This window comes from Haliaeetus albicilla, chromosome 5 (genome assembly GCF_947461875.1).
Source record: "Haliaeetus albicilla chromosome 5, bHalAlb1.1, whole genome shotgun sequence".
Lineage (NCBI taxonomy): Eukaryota > Metazoa > Chordata > Aves > Accipitriformes > Accipitridae > Haliaeetus > Haliaeetus albicilla.
In genome coordinates, this window is record NC_091487.1 from 7,543,265 (window position 1) to 7,561,006 (window position 17,742).

The 17,742-nt window shown below is 46.3% G+C and overlaps 1 protein-coding gene across 2 annotated transcripts in view; it reads left to right on the forward strand.

Annotated features, from left to right (window-relative positions):
* The window catches only part of PRKCH (protein kinase C eta), a 119,921-nt gene that overhangs the window by 14,951 nt on the left and 87,228 nt on the right, over positions 1-17,742 (forward strand). The window contains exons 1-2 of one of the 2 annotated variants that reach the window (XM_069783217.1): positions 10,670-10,762; positions 13,221-13,284. In XM_069783217.1, coding sequence (XP_069639318.1) covers positions 10,703-10,762; positions 13,221-13,284 — 124 coding nt within the window. In that variant the 5' untranslated portion in view covers positions 10,670-10,702. Of the gene's footprint in view, positions 1-10,669; positions 10,763-13,220; positions 13,285-17,742 lie in introns of those variants that run through there. The other variant, XM_069783216.1, reaches the window with a different exon arrangement.

The following is a 17,742-nucleotide window of genomic DNA, read 5'->3' on the forward strand; positions in this document are numbered from 1 at the left end:
TAAAAAGGGGAAATGCGTGACAATATGCTGTTGGTAGATGCCAGCAAGCTGCCTGTCGGCTTGCAGTTGCATGCAAACCCCAGAAGTGCCACCTCCTTCAGATGGAGGCAGATGGCTGGATCAGCTGAACAGCATGTCCCAGTGACATGTCACCTTGTCACCCATCCAGTGGCCGGAGAAGGCTGGAGGCCGACGCTTTTCAGCTCCTTCCCGTCTCAACTCAATTGCTGGAGTCACAGCTATGACTTTATGGTCACAAGTGGGTAGTGAGATCATCTCTCTCATGAGGTAGATGAGGAAAACTGTAATCACAGACTTGATGGAACTAAAAATTGCTTGTCTTGGACGGTCTGTTATTGCAGTGCTTGGCTTCAGGATTTTGGGACTTCCCCCCCCCCCACACCCCAGTCCTTTCTGTACAAATACACAACCCAGGGTCCTTCACTATGAAGAACGTCACCTATATGCCTTTTTTTTAACTGCTGTTTTACAGAAATATTTTTATTGTACTCCGCCCCCCCCCCCCCCCCCCCCCAAAAAGACCAAACAAAAAACCCAAACCAACCCAAAGCCCAAACAGAAAAACAAACCCACAAACAAAAACCACTACACAAATAGGATATGATCTAACTTGGCGAAGCAAATGTTGGCAATGGCATGTCCTGTCTGGGTGTTGTCAGCTGCGTACTGGATCCCAACCTACATTCTTTTTGCTGCGTGAAGACTTGACTGTGACTCCCAGTGCTGGACCTTGTGGGATTAGAGCGGAGACGTGAGCGGTAACATCTGGACAGCAGGAGCAAGCATCATACCTTCAGGAATGCTGGGGGAGCGCATGCCTTGGCACTCCTTTTTTTTGTACCTTTAGAAACATCTAATTGGCTGTGCGGCCAGAAACTGCTACTGCTTTTACATGATGTTCTGGGATGTGTGTGCCAGGGATGTTAAACAACCCCATAAGCTGTTGGCAGGGAATGGGACAGGGGTTAGCGTGTGGGCTAAAGTACCTTTAACCTTCTTCTTCATCTTTCGCTGTGCCCCAAGCAGATTCTTTCCTGTGAGGCACCACCTACATTTGATAGTTTGCTTTTCATCCTTCCATCTCAAATCATTTGACAGATCATCTTGCAACATGGAGTGTGAGAAGAGATGTGGTGTATTAATACTGGCTGGATATAAATGTTAGTCCTTCATAGTTTCAGTGTTAAAAAAAGTGCTAGGTGAGGAAGTGAGAGGAGGAAGAAAGAAGTCACTGTGATTAATTCAAGATCTGGAAAGAATGGTCGGAGCAGTGCTTAGGCTTCTCCGTGGTGTTACAGCCCATGCCAGGATCTGGGCTGCGACAGTTGTTGGAATGAATCCCTCCTTTTTCGTATCCTCACTAAGGATGAGTAATGCAGCTAAGGCTTTAAATAGGGATATCCATGATGGGAGCTGTAGTTCTAAAGACTGGCATGCCACTGAGTTATGTCATTTGAAATCTTATGTTTTGTCAGAAATACTGCTAATAACTTGATTTTGCACATAAATTAATTCATCGTGATACTGATGGGGGTGGTGGTGTGTGTTGCTCCTCCCCCCCCAAAACACTTAGTGCAAGGCTTTATAGTCACTGAAAAGAGTGATGGGTTCTGGCGCTGTGGAGCAGTTGACTCTTCTTGACATCTGGACTGCTGTTCAGTCCAGGCATGCATTGCTTTCACGGGTACTGCAGAGTCTTCCTTGCCCTTTTCCAAGGTGGTGTGGCTGCCATGCAGTATGCTAGGTCGGGCTTTTGAAGTCCACAAGCACTGTTTCTGGTTCTGCTCCTGCCATCCCCATATATTGCTTTCCTTATCTATAAAATTGATGGTGTAAGGTTTCCTCAGCACCCCGAGGGGCTTTGCAGGCTTTGGTTGAAAAGGTGATGTGTATGATCTCATATATGCAGCTTCTTTCATACATCACGTTGCCTTTAGGAGAGATACATCACCACCGCTGTAGGAGTGTGATGCCAGGGTTGTAAAAAGGCAGCCTGCGTGGGAAGCTTTTCTGGGTGAAAGCAAGGACTGTGGGCCTGGCATGGAGGTTCCCTTACCAAAACATGGATGGTAGGACTGTTCCAGCTATCCCAGGTGTACTGCTACAGCAGCTCTGGAAGTCAGGCTGAGATAGGTGAGCGATGATCAGGACAGATACCTGTTGGCCCCTTGTACAGCACACAAAACACTTGCCAACCGAGCAGCGTAGCGTTGGCTATTGCGAGGCCCTCCGCTAAGTACAGATCTTTTAGATGCTCAGTGTTAAAGGGAAGAAGCGGGCAGGTGCCTGCAAACGAAGCCCTCTGCAGAGTTTTTGGTTTGCATTTGAATCTCTGTATCATGGAACCCCAGCTGCCATCAAGCTGCAGGCGTCGAGATGCTTATTACATCTCACTCCGGGATCCTTTTTTTAATTTTACAGCACCCCTTAATAGTGATCAAGCACCATAAATAGCTGGACTTTTCCAGCAGATTGCCTTTTGCTATACCACCAGGACTTAACTTTTAAACTGTTATTAAAAAGATGGGATTTGGCTCTTCAAAAGTGAGTCTCTGGCAGAAATGGTTGGAGTAGCAGAAAGTTGTGACCTTTCACCTTTCTACCTGGGGTGTTGAGAAATTTGATGGATTATATCTGGAGGACTAATGCATTTTAATGGTTCATGATCTCATCAGCTGTGGCCTGGTTTGAGAAAGAAGAAGGAGCTATTGGACAAAAATGGAAAAGCAGCAGTGCACCAAATGAATTATATGTAGTAGGAAGATATTTTAGAAATAGTGACGCACCTAATGGAGACTCAAATGAGAAGAATTTCACAGAAGTTTAAGATTATGCAATAAAACCTATGAATAACAGGAAGATATTTTCCAGCACTGAATACTGGAGAACAACGCAAGTATGTAAATGAGCAAGGTGCTGGTGAGACAACTGCAAAGGGGTTCTTTGCTGAGTATTGCAACTGGTTTAGGGGTCTACAATTCCTTGGGTTGCATCCACGAACAGGATATTGAGGGCCCTATCTGACATTGTACAACCCAGTGGATTTCCCCTAAGTTACACGGCGCTTTCCTGCTGTAGCTGTGTGGTGACGATCCTTGGCTGACCAACAAGAGTGCCTTGAACTCAGAATCTCAGATCACGATGCAGACTTTGCTGCTTAATGTAAAGTCATGAATGATTCACAAGCCTGCCAAGATTTTTTTAATAAGGTTAATTAAAACTGCAGGTGAATGCCGTGCCTTGGAAGACTTCTCCTCAAGACCGAGAGCGTTGTTATTGCTTCTCTGCCCAATGTTTTTGTTTCTCCTTCTGTATTTCTGCCTGGTGCCTGTTCTGTTCCCCTATGGGCAAAACCCAGGTCTCTGGTGTGTGCTGGCTGGTACATGGGCTACCTGGGCTCGCTCCCTCGCTAGCACTCACCTGCCCTTTTCTTGTCGGGGGACGTTGCATCAGTCTTAAGCTCAGCTATGTCAGTGTTTTACTTTGAGGAAACTCTGCTCACCAACTCATTGCTATGGCCCTTGGAGCGTTTCCAAACGGGAAGTGCCACCACCAACTTGCCTGCTTGGCACCCATCAGTGATTTATTTATTTATTACTGTAAACAGCAAAACTGGCGGCACAACTTCCTGGTTTTTCTGCCAAGTTATATTGAGTTAATATAGGTGACAGAAAATAAATTTGTTGATCATCTCCAGAACTTGGAGATAGAAAACGTCATTTCCTGCATTGTGTACTCAGTGAGAGAAGTAAAACATGAGCTGTCGGCATCATCCCTTCGCAACTCATGGGTCCAGAGTGTAATAGTTAAAGTGGCGTCCCAGGGCTCTATAGCTGTTGAAAGATTTTTGTTTTGTCGGTAATAACTGATTGTTGAGGTTTATTGACCTGTTGTTACTGTTCATTGAATGGAAATAGAAGATTTTTGTTTGTTTGTTTGTCAAAGCTCGTAAGCCTCTCAAGAGCAGAGACCCTGTCCCATTTTCAGCCTCTTTTACCTACAATTGCATATATAGGTGTTTGCAGGCAGGTTTCTATACATTGCATATGCAAACCGATAGCCCGATACCAGCTACCAAATGTGTGCATGGGCGTATTTGCTGTAATCAAGTGTTCAAACAGCTGAAAATGAAGCCCTGCATTTGCCATCCTTTAATTTAGTGGTCCTGCACTGATGTTAGTGTCTGCCTGTTAGGAAATGAAAGTAATCTGTGATTTCCCTGCCATGCCTTAAAAAAAAAATAAAAAAGAAATAAAAAAAAGCTGCAGGAGGAAGGCAAGAGGAGTTGGGAGGAGAATCCAGTGATGGACTGGACGCGATGGTATTTGGCGTGGTGTCACAAAGCGAGATGTACATTTAATAATTCGTGCGCAGCAGAGCTAAAGCTCCGCTTGTATGTGCGTGTGGTAGGGAAAGGCAGAACACATCCTGCCCACGCGATTGTGGTTTCGCGTGGGCGATGGTCGTAGCGGCTGCGGGAGGGAGCCGGGGGAGGCGGCACGAAGGCATCGAGAGGCCGCCCGGGAAGTGGCGTCCTGCCCCTGCGCTCTGCGGTCAGCTGGGTGGCCGAGCCCGTTCGGGGAGGCACGGAGCAGCCTTTGCTCGCTGCCCGGCATCTCCCCCGGCCACCGCCTGCAAACGAGGTGCCATTCGTTGGCCGGGTGCGAAAGCGGAGCGGAATCGCCCGCGACTTGACGTCTCGCAGGCGCGAGGTTGGTCCAGAGCAGGCTTTTCGCCGCCTCGCTCCTATCCGTTCCCCAAGACTTTCCCCCAAAAGGGGAGACCTTGTCTTTCCAGGGCTCTCGTATGCCAGTAGCGCTGCTTCACCAGCTTACCCCCGTGGGGCCGTACAGGATCTCTCGGGCCGCGGCAGCTCGCGGTGAGCTCGGGCTGCGCGCCCCGCTTCGAGAGCTGCTGGCAGCAGCGTGTGAGACCACCGTCCTCCCCTCAGCCACGGGCCCCGCTGGGGAGGGGGGACACCAACCGCCCCGTCGAATCGAGAGGGGAAGGCTCTGAGGCAGGAGTTTTCAGTGCCGGCTTTGCTGTTTGTGGGCAGTTTGCAGAGTTGTCCCGTGCTCGGCATGGTCTGCACCCTCAGAAATTGGACCCTCGCTGCTAGGGTCTGGTCATCTTTCGTGTTTTCTTCTCGGCCCTAGTCGTTTCTAGCCCCAGGCTTGTCTTGGGGTTGTGGATGAGAGCCCTCCTCTATTGCAGACTCCCGTGTGTGCATGGGACTCTTAGACTCTCCTCCATCCCCCATTGCATTTTGAGTTTCACTGAAATTTCTGAAGGAACAGCTTCTTACTCAGTGGTGGTACTGCTGGGGTCAATGCCCGGTCTTTGAGAAACTTCAGTACTGTGGGACTGATAAACGGGCAATTGGATTTCCTCTCCTGCCACATAACTCAGGAAAAAGAGATCAGAAATCCCTCCAGAGAGGAGTAGTTGTTTTTCTCCTTAAAAATATAAAGAGAACAAAAATATAACAGTCCCTTAACCAATTGTGTGTGTGTGTCTCTCTCTCATTTTAACTTTTTAAGCCTACAATTTTTTTAAAATATACTAAAGAGCAGTCACCTGCAACTATTACTCATAAATCATTCATTGCTTTAGAAGTGGGATTTCTCAAAAGTCATAGAAGTTGGTGTAACTCTAGTAGCAGCAGGCTTTGGCTCATGCTTTTGAAATTTTTTTTTTTTCTTAAGATTGGAAACCTCCTTTTTTATCTATATTTTATTTGTAGCCCTTCAAACAGGTTTTCTTGGCAAGAATTTTCACAGGATAGATAAATCTTGTTGCAGCCCTTCCTCTTCCTACCTGAGTGAATCTCCTGTTGAGGTGGGTAGTCTCTTGGATGAAACCAGACTAAAATTGATTAAAGAGTCCAGGATTGGCTAAGACTCATTAGTTATGCATGATTGCTCATGGCTGGCACACAGCTTATAATTATGCAGCTTGACTGAAAGCAAAAGTAATAATTCAAACAGCTGTCCTGGAACAAAAAGTTAGAATGACAATATTACACTAATAGCTGGAATAACTGGTTATAGGAGTTATGAGAGAGACTAACTTTCCACCCATTTGTGGGTTAACCTCCAGAGTGTTAAACATACAGCAGTAATAGATGTTGGAAAGGTTTCTTTTTCCCCCTGAAACTTTGACAGTTATCGTCACTCGCAGGAGGCAGAAGTTTCGAGCCTTCGTCCCCTAACAGGGGATGGCCAGGCTGACCCCCAACGGACCAGGTGTCATCTCCAGGTCTAATCGTGCATCTGCTGCAGCTGGAATCGGTGAGCTGCGAGGGCTTCGACACTCTGTGAATTCAGCACGGTGCATGGACCTACCAGTTAGAGGTGGGATTGGCAGCCTTTCTGCAGCACTGTGTCACCCTGTGCTCGCTCTTTGTTTGAGACCTGGCATCAAAATTAAATCGTGGTGGGAGCAGGGAGATGCTGCTGTTGGGCAGCACCAGATTCAAAGCTCAGGTGGAACAAGAGCTGGGGTCGCTGCTGTTCACCAAACAGCATCTCCTGGGGCCTCCCCTGCATGGAGCTTGTCGTGGGTCACTGAGAAACTGTCCAAGTCTGCCCTTGGCACCTGCGGTGGAAATTACTGCCCTAAGCATCTGCCAGCCTTTGCAGGAATGAGAAGGTGCTTGGCACCCCATTTTGGTTTTTTTTAGGCACACTGATTTGAATCTTAAAAATTGCATGCTGTGCATTTGTAGGAAAAATACTTTAATCTGTCGGTCTGGAAATGCAAAATCCCCTTTGTACTAGAGAGCCCTAAGGATTTTTCCAAGGTTCTTGACTTGATAGACAGGTGTCTGTCAGCCTCGAAACATACAAGAGGGACTGATTAATCCAGACACCGTGTATTTGGTTGAGAAAATTGCTACTTGACCTGTCCAACAAAGGCATGCTCAGGTGGAGGTGCTACCTTATTAAAATACAGAAAGATGTGACATTCCATAAGCATGATCTGTTAGGAGCTTAAACAAGAAAAATTGAAAGAAATAACTAGAGGCATGTGAAAAACCAGCTTTAGCCTAACCCAGACTTTCAGCTCTTCTGACTGAACAGAGCCTTGGGAATTGCCTCTACAAATGACTGATTATATATGCAGTTCTGTTAATTAAATTTAAAAATTGTGTAGGAAGTCGAAAGATATAGCTACTTGTTTAATTAAGCCTAATTAAGTCCCCAGGTTGCTTTTATATTTGCTTTATTCACTGCAAGTGTCTGGCTTGTTCTGTTTTTGAAGCCACGTCAGCATTGACATGGCTTAGAAAAAGGTTGCACTTCTAGGATGCTTACTAATTGTGCCTGTGGGGAAGAAAGGACGGAGCAGCAATGGGAGAAAGGATGTTCTGGGCTCCAGGGTAAATGCAGTCGTCTTTTGTGTCTGATCCAAAGACAATAAAAAGATTCCCACTGATTTCAGCGTGCTTCAGATCAGGCTTCCCAGACTGGATTATCTGTTGTGGGGAAGGGAGGAAAAAGCCTTTTGAAGTTGCGTTTGCAAGAATTAATGCTCATGCCAGATGCAACGTTGAAGATGTCTCTTCATCCTGGAGGTCCACCTCGTCTCCGTTTTGGAGAGCGAGCGACTCGCAGGCAGGCAGCCACCCTTCGGATCTGCCTCTTCCCATCCGCAGCGAGTTTTTCACAGAGGCATGCCGGGCTCTCTCAGAGGCCGACTGACTATACCTGCTCTTCGAGTTCAGTGGATGCTTCAGCTGGGTGTTGATATGTTGCCTGAGAGATTACCCTCCCTCTGAATTTGTTTTCCAAACCTCTTCCATTGCTGAGTCACGCGCGACCAGTTTTACTATATGTGTGAAGGCAGATGATTAAGGAGCCCTGTTTGAGTCCCCCTGCATCTGTTCCCTCGTTCACTCCCGAACTACCTTTTTTTGTAACGCAGAGAAGGGGCGTTAATAACACCTGCCTAGCTGTTGGGAATGATGTTGGTACAGTCCTTTTCTGGAGAAGGTGTATGAGGTGGTTGGCTGGGGCCCCTCCTTGTGGGAAACCGATCCCTTGCAGCTCCCTTTGAAGTCACGTGGAGCTGCGCCATCTCGGCAAGTTCAGGCATGGGGCACCCTGCGAGTGGTTTGAATTAGGAGCGGAGTCCTCCTCGGTCCTGCGTTCAGCCTCGCTGCCAAAGTGTTGCGTCTCACGATGGAAGCGTAACGAAACCGCGGCTGAACTCGTCAGTCCTTACCTGCTCATTTCCAGCTCGCTTGCCAAAATCCTCCAGCGCTTGTTTTCTCTTAGGTACGGCTGTGAAGTTCAACAGAAGTTAAAGTGTATGCTTAGCTCTGGGCCAAAATCCTGTGTTGTTCTTACAGATACAAAGGGGGTTCCTGAGCTCCAACAGTTGATCTTATCGAGCCTTTGTGCTACGGAGGCACGTGCTGTCTTCCTTTTCCTTGAACTAGAAGAGAGTGGCGATTAAAGGCTTTACTACACCGATAAGCGCTCTTTCCTCTCCTAGTTGGCTAAAACTTGGCCAAGTTACCTCTAAAACAGCCAGAAAGTTGGTATTTTTCCTCCCAGTTGTCCTCTGGGGACCAGGCTGAGGACAAAAGTGCCAGAGAGAGGGGAGGGTGATTGCTGTTTACAGCTACGCATGCCAATGCTGTGATGTTGCACGCCACCAGTTTAGTTCGATTTCTTTGGAGATCGGTGTACCTCATAGCATTCGCAATGTCATGCATGCATAAAAATTCAGGCTTCTCCTTTGCTTCTCGCAGTACAGCAGGACTTTTCCCGCTGCGGTGCATCTCCTGCTCTGATGCTAAACCTTCCGGGCAGAATTCTGTGATTCCTTAAAAGTTACCATATGCTAAATAGATCTTGGCATTAGGAGACTTTTCTCTGTACTTATTACTCTTTGAATATTGTTGCCAAATACATACAGATGGTTACATTCCTGTATCGCTTATCTCCTGTATTATGACATAGGAGTTCCCCCTTAGCATCATCTGTGCTGCCTTCAGGCTGTTGAGTTTCTCTGAGCCTGTCCTGCTTTTTTTAGAAAGAAGATCAGCGTCAGCTGCATTGTTGACCCAAACCGATTGCATGGTCTGCTTTGGACTTTAATAATTCTGTCAAGAATAACACTGTGGCCCCTGCTTCCCTGTAAAAACACAGTTTTTCGCCTTTAAGCAGCCACAGTCGATGCTGGGAAGAAAAGAAAGAAAAGAAGTGAGAAGCAAAACTTGGCACATCCGTGGTACTCGCGTTACACCCGCACCGACGTTGTGAGGCTGGATCCCGAGGGTGTTCGCCGATGCTGGGAGGTACCGGCATCGCCGGAGCCTTGCCGGTGCACAGTCAGGGCCTGGGCCGCCAGCCAGCCGTTGCTAGATAGGGTTATCCCTTCCATGGCTGGAGGGCCAGTCCTTTGGCAGCTGCTTCCTTTTGAAGTGCTCAAATCTTATTTAATAACAGAGCATAGCGAGAAGTCCTCTCAGTCGCTGAAAGTAGGTGCTAGGGATAGAAGTTCCTTAGCGACCGAAGAGATTGAAGGAGGGCTTGTATTAGGAGTTCCTCCTTTTGGGGAAGAAGTAGGGTACCACACTCCTCATTTGTGGGCACCTGGTTTCAGATGGTTACGGGCATATTTCTGCGTGCCGAAATGTGGCCGCGGTTGCTTGCTGGGTCGGTACAGCTATCCCGAAGCGCGTGCTCTTTGTGTCGCTGCGCCGCGGAGCGTGAAGGCGGTGATGAAGGTGTAAAGCAGGGGCAGGAACGCGGGGAACGGAGCCGCGAGGATGGCTGAGGTTAGCCCCGGGGCCCGGGCTTAGCAAGCCGATTGCCGTACGTTCGCGGCTTGCGGTCCGGCAAGCGCGCGGAGCTCACGGGGGTTAGCTGCCGCCAGCACCAGGCCCCCTCCGCGGTGCGCGGCCGCGGTACGGGGGGGTCCGTGCGACGGCGAGAGGACGCGCGTCCTGCCCGGTGGGTGTTGCTGTCTGGGAGCTGCTTCGTCGTCTGATCTCGGGCAGGCCTGCAGTCAGAGATTTTCCTTTCAGTTTTCTCGATCGGAGGTTGTTTTCCGTTTCGGGCACGTTCCACGTGTCTGGGACTTGATCTCAGATATTGCATTGGCTGCTGCTTAGCTGGTCAAATTTCATCTTTAAAGGAGATCACATCAGATCCAAAAGCCAGACTTCTACCAGTGGTTTATTAATTTTAATTACTTAATTTCATTGTATCTTATCTTTCGTTGTTGCTGTTGCTATCAATTTAAGACCAGAGAAACTCTTCAGACTGTCTGTTTTAACCCCTTATACAGGGCAAGATTTCACTATCGATCCTGCATCCAGTGGGGTGCCGGTGTGCCAAAGTTTCAGCAGCTCCTGGCATGCTGGGGCTTCAGTCCTCATTTTGGAGCCTTTCAGCTGTAATTTTTCATTAAATCCTGCTAACATGTGCCATGAGAAGTTCTTGAGTGTAGCTAGATCATCTTTATTGAGTGCTCTTGTACTGTGATATAACATGAGCATGGCTGCTTAGTTGGTGTAGGGGATTTGACTGGTCTTTAATCTTGGAGTCTGGAAGGGATAGAGATTGTTATATAACTCTCATAAATCTTCTGCTATTACTTTTAGTATTATTTTGCTTCTGCTTTGTGAGGCTATGTTACCTCGGGCAGAGGAATCCCATTTGCAGTGATGGAAAGCAAGGTGTGTCACAGAGTTTGGACCAATTTTTGTTTGTGCCCTGTGTCAAAGGTGGATGATGCTTTTGTTGCATCTCCTGGTCTCAGCCCAGCTGCTTCTGTCTCGACAAGCCTTTCCTTCTAAGACTAAACAAGGAGTGCAGGATTTGCTCCATATCCCGCTGGAGACCATGTATGTCAGAAGAACAGAGGAAGGATCCTCTTTGTGAATGTGAAAATGGGAGTCTTAACATATCATTGTGTATTGAGACTGGCAGAAAAATGATAAGCACTGAAGAATGAGTTTGGAAACCTAAGTAAGTAAGGATTTTCCCCTAAAATCTGAATTCTTGATATCCCATAAATCAATTTCGGTGACTGTGTATGTATATATATTATAGATAGTACACGTTTTTGAAAGAACCGTTTCTTTACAAAGCTGCATATCTCTCCAGTGAACTGAAATTTAGGTAATAATGATGCATGATATCTCTGGAGTTGAAGTTTATTTGGGGAGTGTCTTTGATACTAATAGAGACAGAGGGCTGTTCACACACAGCTTCCTAAAGCCAGTATAGTAAGCAGCCCAAGCAAATAAAAAAATTAATACTGAGTCAAAGCTAAATATTTAATTTAAATTTTCCCTGTGAGATTGATTTGGTTGTGTGGTTTTGGTTTCTTTTAGTGGAAAATATAGTGTCCATAAAATCAACATTTTGATGGGATTTTGCTGAGCAGTTCTACCTTCCCTGTTTTGTATCCCACTGATAGAGATGTGTCACTTCTGGACTGTAGCTGGAGTCGTGCGAATAGGATGTTCTCTTATCCTTTCTCTGAAAGTATTTGCTCTGCTCATCCTAACAAATTCCCAATCGTTTAAAAACAATTTCTCTACTTCTGCAACAAACTGTAGGCTAGGGAGATGTATGTGATGCTGTGTGCTGTCTCTGCTTCGCCCTCACTTACCCCAGAATGTTTTCTCTTGGCTCGTGTTGGTGAAGCTGCAGTTAGCATCCGTAGGAGTGGAGGTGCCAGCACAAAACGCTGCTATACCTTAACGCTGCGGAGTCAGCCTGGCTTGGACACTTTCCTCCCCCACTTACAGCAGTGCAGATACTTTCTGTCCATTTGTAGCATGGCTGTTTGGCTCCTCTATTGGATATATAGAGTTCAACTTTCTCTTACATCTGTGTCTTAATGTTATTCCCTTAAAAGGACCGGTTGGTGCCTGGCAGGGTTTTGCAAACCGTGGGCAAATGTCTGGGTTAGTGGTGGTCCATACACTGTTGCTCTGGTAGCTTAGGCTTATGGTTAGAGGTTTGTTTGAATGATGTGGTATGTGTTAACACTGAAGAGGAATCAAAGTGTTGGCAGGATACATCGCGTGTTACCCGAGAAAAAAGAGGGAGCCTTGGGTTCATCATCCTTTCTTGCAGGACCGGGAAATGTTTTTCTACTCTGCAGTGTGCACACCAGAGTGTATAAAATTGTGGGCATCTCTGTGATGAAACTTGGGGCTGTTGATGTAGAAGGCTTGCTTCTATTTCTGCCAGGCCAGGGGAAGGTGGCTGTACAAGAGCAGAGGGGGTTTGAACGATCATGTTTAGTCATTCCTCCAGAGAGGTCTATTTTCAGAATTTCTGTTCTGCACAGATTATTGATACCCATGAGATGTGAAGCTCCTCTTTGCTAATTTTAACCTTGTAATTTGGGGGTGTATTGGGAGTTGCCTTGGGTTGTTGGTTTTTTTTTTTTTTTGAAAGTGAGATTTCTGTGTGACAGCCTGACTCAAACTTCAGGGATCCTTAGCTGTGATTTTTGCTAAAAACTAGCTAGTGAACAAAAAACCCAAAAGCAAGACCTTAATTAAAAATGTAACTAAAAATGAAAAATCTACTCGCCAAAAATAAATACCTTCTTTCAAGGACAGGTTGACCGACACTGGGATTGAATCTCTGATCCCTAAAATTATGTTCTGTATCTCTATCTAATTTAGATTAAACGATAACAAGTCCTTAGGTAACAGCACTAACAGTTTTCTATTTTCTATGGTTTAAGGCCAAAAGGTGATTTATGTAAGAAATCAGTGTTTACCCCAGCACTGACAGTATTTTGAGAGACTGAAATAATTTAAATGGGATAAGATATAATAGGGAGGAAATATCCATTCACCAAACAGATATGCATGGATCTTTTCAGAGAATTGCGTGTGTTTAATGTTACTCCTGCTTCCCGCTTCATTTATCTGACAAATTGGAACACTATTAACCATACTTGATTTTTTTTCTTTAATATCTATTTCCTCAAGCAAGGTTGAGATTGTTCAGTGCTTCTAGGAGAAGAAAGGGATCCAGTTCCTTATTTGTTATGGAGCCCTGAATGCTTGATTTTTTTGCAAAATTAAGGGTGTGCATGTGAATGTATAGAAAGCTTCAAATATTATTAAAAGTTGGCAAGATTTATCATGCAAAATCCTGAGAAGAATCTTTGCCTTGAAAAACAGTCTTCTAACATTTCCTTTACTTTTTCAGGTGGATTTGGAGCCAGAAGGCAAAGTGTTTGTTGTCATAACTCTTACAGGCAGCTTCACAGAAGGTAAGGGAATCATTTTGGCTTGTTTCCATTAAGAGCTGGACTCTGGTGTATACTCTTGCCTTCACTTACCAAGCAGTATATAAGCAAATGGCATTCTTCATGCAGGCCACGTGCTATTGTGTGCCAGAGGTTTTTTGAGAGGTGGGAGAGGGGAAATCTATCGGGGCTCTTTGTAACGGCTCACTCTGTGTGTGCCCTTTGCTCTGTTATTGCTCTGATCTTGGACTCAGGGAGCCGATTCATGCTTGATCTGGTTTATTTATCTGAAGTTGTCCTTCAAAAGGATTGTTTTTGTCACTCGTACTTTTCACCTGGGTGCCTCTTGAAGGGCAAGCTAAGGAGCACGTAGAGCGTGTTTAAAATAGAACATGTTTAAAACATCTGCGTGATTTTTATTCCATAATGATTCCCATCTACTTCACATGCATTTCTGTTTCCAGAGTTCACTTTGTGCAGGAAGCTTAGAAGTTTTTTAGTGTGACAGCTGCCCTGAAAAACTATCTGCGTGGATTTGTTTCCTCTAACTATCTTTTCTAGTATGATGTTTTTAATTTCCCTGTTGTTTACTGTGATACCAGCTATGAGCATGGATGTGAGCTCTGCTGGAGGAACCCAGGAAATCTGGGACAGGGCTCAGAAAAAGCTTATTTTCTTCAGACTTGCACCATGGTTCTTATTTGTTTTAGCTGCAGCCTCAAACTGCATTTTTTGGGGAGCGTTTTCTGTGCAGAAGCCAAGAAAGGAGGCAGGATCTGCTCCACTCGCTGTTACCTGCAGCCTGGGAGAGCTGGATTTTTAATGCTTTCTCTTGTTCTGCCCCAGAAACCGATTGCTCTGCACGAAGGCTGTGCCGGGGGCTGCAGCACAGGCAGCCCACCCTGCCGTGCTCCGTCTTGGATGCAAGGAGGGTGCGAGCTGGAGGGGTGCGTGCTTCAAGGGACGGGGGAGCTCTGCTCTCCTGCCCAGCCTTCCCCCTAGCTCCCACCTTGTGCCGGGTGCCCAGGCCTGTCAATGCCCCTGCCTTTGTTTTTCAAATGCAGGTTTGAATGCAAGCTTGTGCATTACTGGGATGTTTTTGGGGTGCTTTCTCGCTCTTGCTGAGCCGGCAGCCTGATGTGTGCTGGGGCCTGGGCAGCTGCTTGATGGGGACCTGCTGCATTAGAGGAGCTGGTGAAGTTTTTGGTTTTCTTTGCGTGGTTTACACCCCAGGAGCGCTCTGCTCCTGGCAGGATGTCTGTGGCCTTTTAAAGCATTTGAGCTGGTTACCGAAGCGATGGGCTGAGCAGGGAGATGGTGTGGTCCTCCAGAGCAGCACCCCGAGCCCTGTGGCGTGGAAGCAGTGGCAGGGTTTGCAGACATTCTTCCCTGGGTGCAGCTGGGGCTGCTCTTACTCGTAGGGACGGTGGGCAGGGTGTAATCCTGCCTGCAGGAGGTGTGTTAGGAGGGAGACATGAGCAGGAAGCCTGACTTTGACTCCTCTTCTTGGAGCGATGGAGAAGATGCGGAGTGTCACAGCCTGGCACTGCAGCAGGGCAGAGAGGACCAGAATTCCCTTTTTCCAGTGAAGTTCACTTACCTTGTAAAGCCAAGCAGGCCACATAGCATCACTACAACTTTCAGTTCTTTATCGGTTAAGTACGAATGCATGTTTTTCTCTGCCCAGGTGTTAACTTTGGGGTCTGGGAGCTGCTCTCACATTTATCCACACATAAAATGTTAACAGATCATTTACCCTTTCTCTTCTAGGGACATGCTCCCTACAACTGTGCTTTCACAGGGAGACATGAAGTTTACTTTTTCAAGTCAATTTGTGAAAAGCTTTCTATTTGTAAGCAGAGAACAGGGAGAGTGCAAAGGTGTGCTAGGGAGGCCTGGAGGACTTTTTTGCAGGTCCAGAGGCCATAGCTCCTAGGGGTGAAGAGGACATTAGAAATTGGCTTTAGTTGCCTATGACAGAGCCAATGATGGAAAGAGGGAAGAAACCAGAGGGCTTTTACTGACCTGCATCCCAGTTTGGATCCACATGTAAGTGTGTCATGCTTGGCCATTTAAAGCAGGGTAGAGCAGGGATGGTGGGTTTGAGCATAAATCCAGTGTGCCTCAAACTTGTGCTGGTGGCAAAGCTGTTAAGGCATATTACTAACAAGGTCTCAAAGACGAGAGATGGAGAACTCGGATGTTTGTACCGCTGCTGCTTTCTGAGGAAAATGGGAAATGTTGGAAACAGTTTACTTCTCTTTCCTCTGTCATTATTGAGGATGTGTGGACTTACAGAACAGGAAGATCAAAGACAGCTCTTGGGGTTTTTCTTGGCTGGTTAGTCCCATGTGTGGTCACATTTAGAGTTTCCAAGAATAGACGTAATCCAGGGCAAGCCTGATTGCAGATACTGACTTCTCCCAGTTGTTGGATAGTGGAGGCATCTATCAGGGAGGGGTTTCCTTCTGAAAAACAGTGAGGTCTCCTCCCTAACATCATGTTTTATTTTATTTTTCTCTCTTTTTTAATGGAAATCTGGAGGCTCAGAATTGTATTTGAAATTTAAGTTTTTTGGAAAGAAGTCTGAGAATAAATCAGAACTTGAAAGCACAAAAAGTGGCTTCCCACTTGTTTGCCCTAACCTGGAGGGCAGCCGCTACCACATGCTCCCTGCTAGTTACGGCTAATGTGGCAGAGACCGCTTGAAGGCTGCGTGTGTCTATGGGTACACAGAGAACCCAACGATTAGTTCGTGTTAGACCCTGTCAGGGTAGCACGTAGACCCATGTGGAGTCTCAAGCAATATGATGTTTAGGACTTCTGATCGTTTTCTTGTGACTTATGAATGGTTAAGTGTGTAACTCCGGTGCTCTGAAAAGGATCTAGCAATGGTGATATGGTTTTTTTAGCACCTCTTGCCTCACTGCTTTCAGTAGACCATGGGGACGTAAAGAGTCAGTCTGAACTGTGGGGAGCATCTTCCTTTGAAAAGCTTCCGAGAACTCCACAGAGCAAAGGTGGAGGGTCAGTGCCTACTGCTGGTCCTCATACTGCCAACATGTCATTCATCTCAGACAGGTTTTATGCCAAGCTAGTTGTTTTGTTTATGGAAGTAGCTAAATTCACAGGGTCTTGGCCACCATTGCCTAACTCCAGTAAGGTAAAAGCCCAAAAAGTGGCTAAAGAGAGTGAGAAGAGAGGGGGGGTAAAAAGAAAAAAAAGCAAAAAGCCCCAAACCCAAACAAACATGTTAGGGATGTTAGGTCCACTTGAGACTGTATTATTTATTGTCCTAGAAAGCTTACCCAAAATAGACAGTCCTGGTGGTGTTGGCAGCTTGTACTTTCTTTAGTTTTGGGAGTGGTTGGTTGTTCTGTTTGATCAAAAGTTATTTTGACCAAAAGCTTAATTTGGTTCTGCTTACATACGGTGGGTATGGGGGAGAAGGGTGGCCCTTCTGTGAGGGGTACAGCGTGTCCAACAGAAGCATTCGTGTACCGTCAGGAGGAGGGCAGTATAGAAAATGTACAGCTGGAAGGAGCTTAGTCCTTTGTAGGTTCCCATATGGCTCTTCTGTCCATCAGTGTTAATGTGCTGTTTTGAGGCAGGGAAATATGCCTGTTTCATGTGTTAAAACTGCACATAACTTTTCAGGAAGAGAAAGAAACGGAGGACTAGAAAGTAAGGGAGGTCTAGTGAAATTATCCCTGTCTATCTTTATTTTCTCTGCTGGATGGATTTGTTGCTGTGCTAAGCCGTGCCTGATTATATTAACTCCCCGCATTCAGCTGACATTTCCTGTGTAAAGCGACCAGTGCAAAATTAAAATGAAAATCTCCTTACCTCGGGAGGAGATTACCTCTCCAAGCATGACTGTGTCTCTGCTGGCAGTGCTGGGTCCCAGTGGCCCTGGCACCTGGCTGGGGTGGAGGGAAGCACCCTCTCCTCCAGCCGTCTCCCTCGCTGACCCAAGACCTGCTTCTACTCCAGGCTGTTTTATAGAGAAGTTGAGGACTGACTTCTACCTGCCAAACTTCAGGCATTGCTTAAGAATTGATTCTTTCTTTTTTTTTTTTTTTTTTTTCCCATACCACCTTCCTCCTGTGAAGAATTTGATTTAATCTTTCCTGGGGTTTCTTTATTTAACCTGCCTGATAATGGGATTTTTTTTCAAGTCATCAAAACTACCATTTCTTTTTAAATGCCCTCATTCTTTTTACTCTGGATATTAATACGTTTTGTGGTTTGTGGGGTTTTATTTTGCTTTTCACCGATGGTGTCTTTAGCATTTCTTACGTGTCTCTTTCTCTTTGTGTCTCCTTGCCCCTTTCTCCTTCTAAAATAACAAAAGCAGCTTCTCAGAGAGGTCTGTCTTTGCTGTGGACGTGCCTCATCCGTGGATGTGAGGCACGTTGTCAGCTGAGGAGCTGGGGATGGGAGCAGGGCGCAGTGTGCTGTGTGTGAGACCAAGCAAAGCTG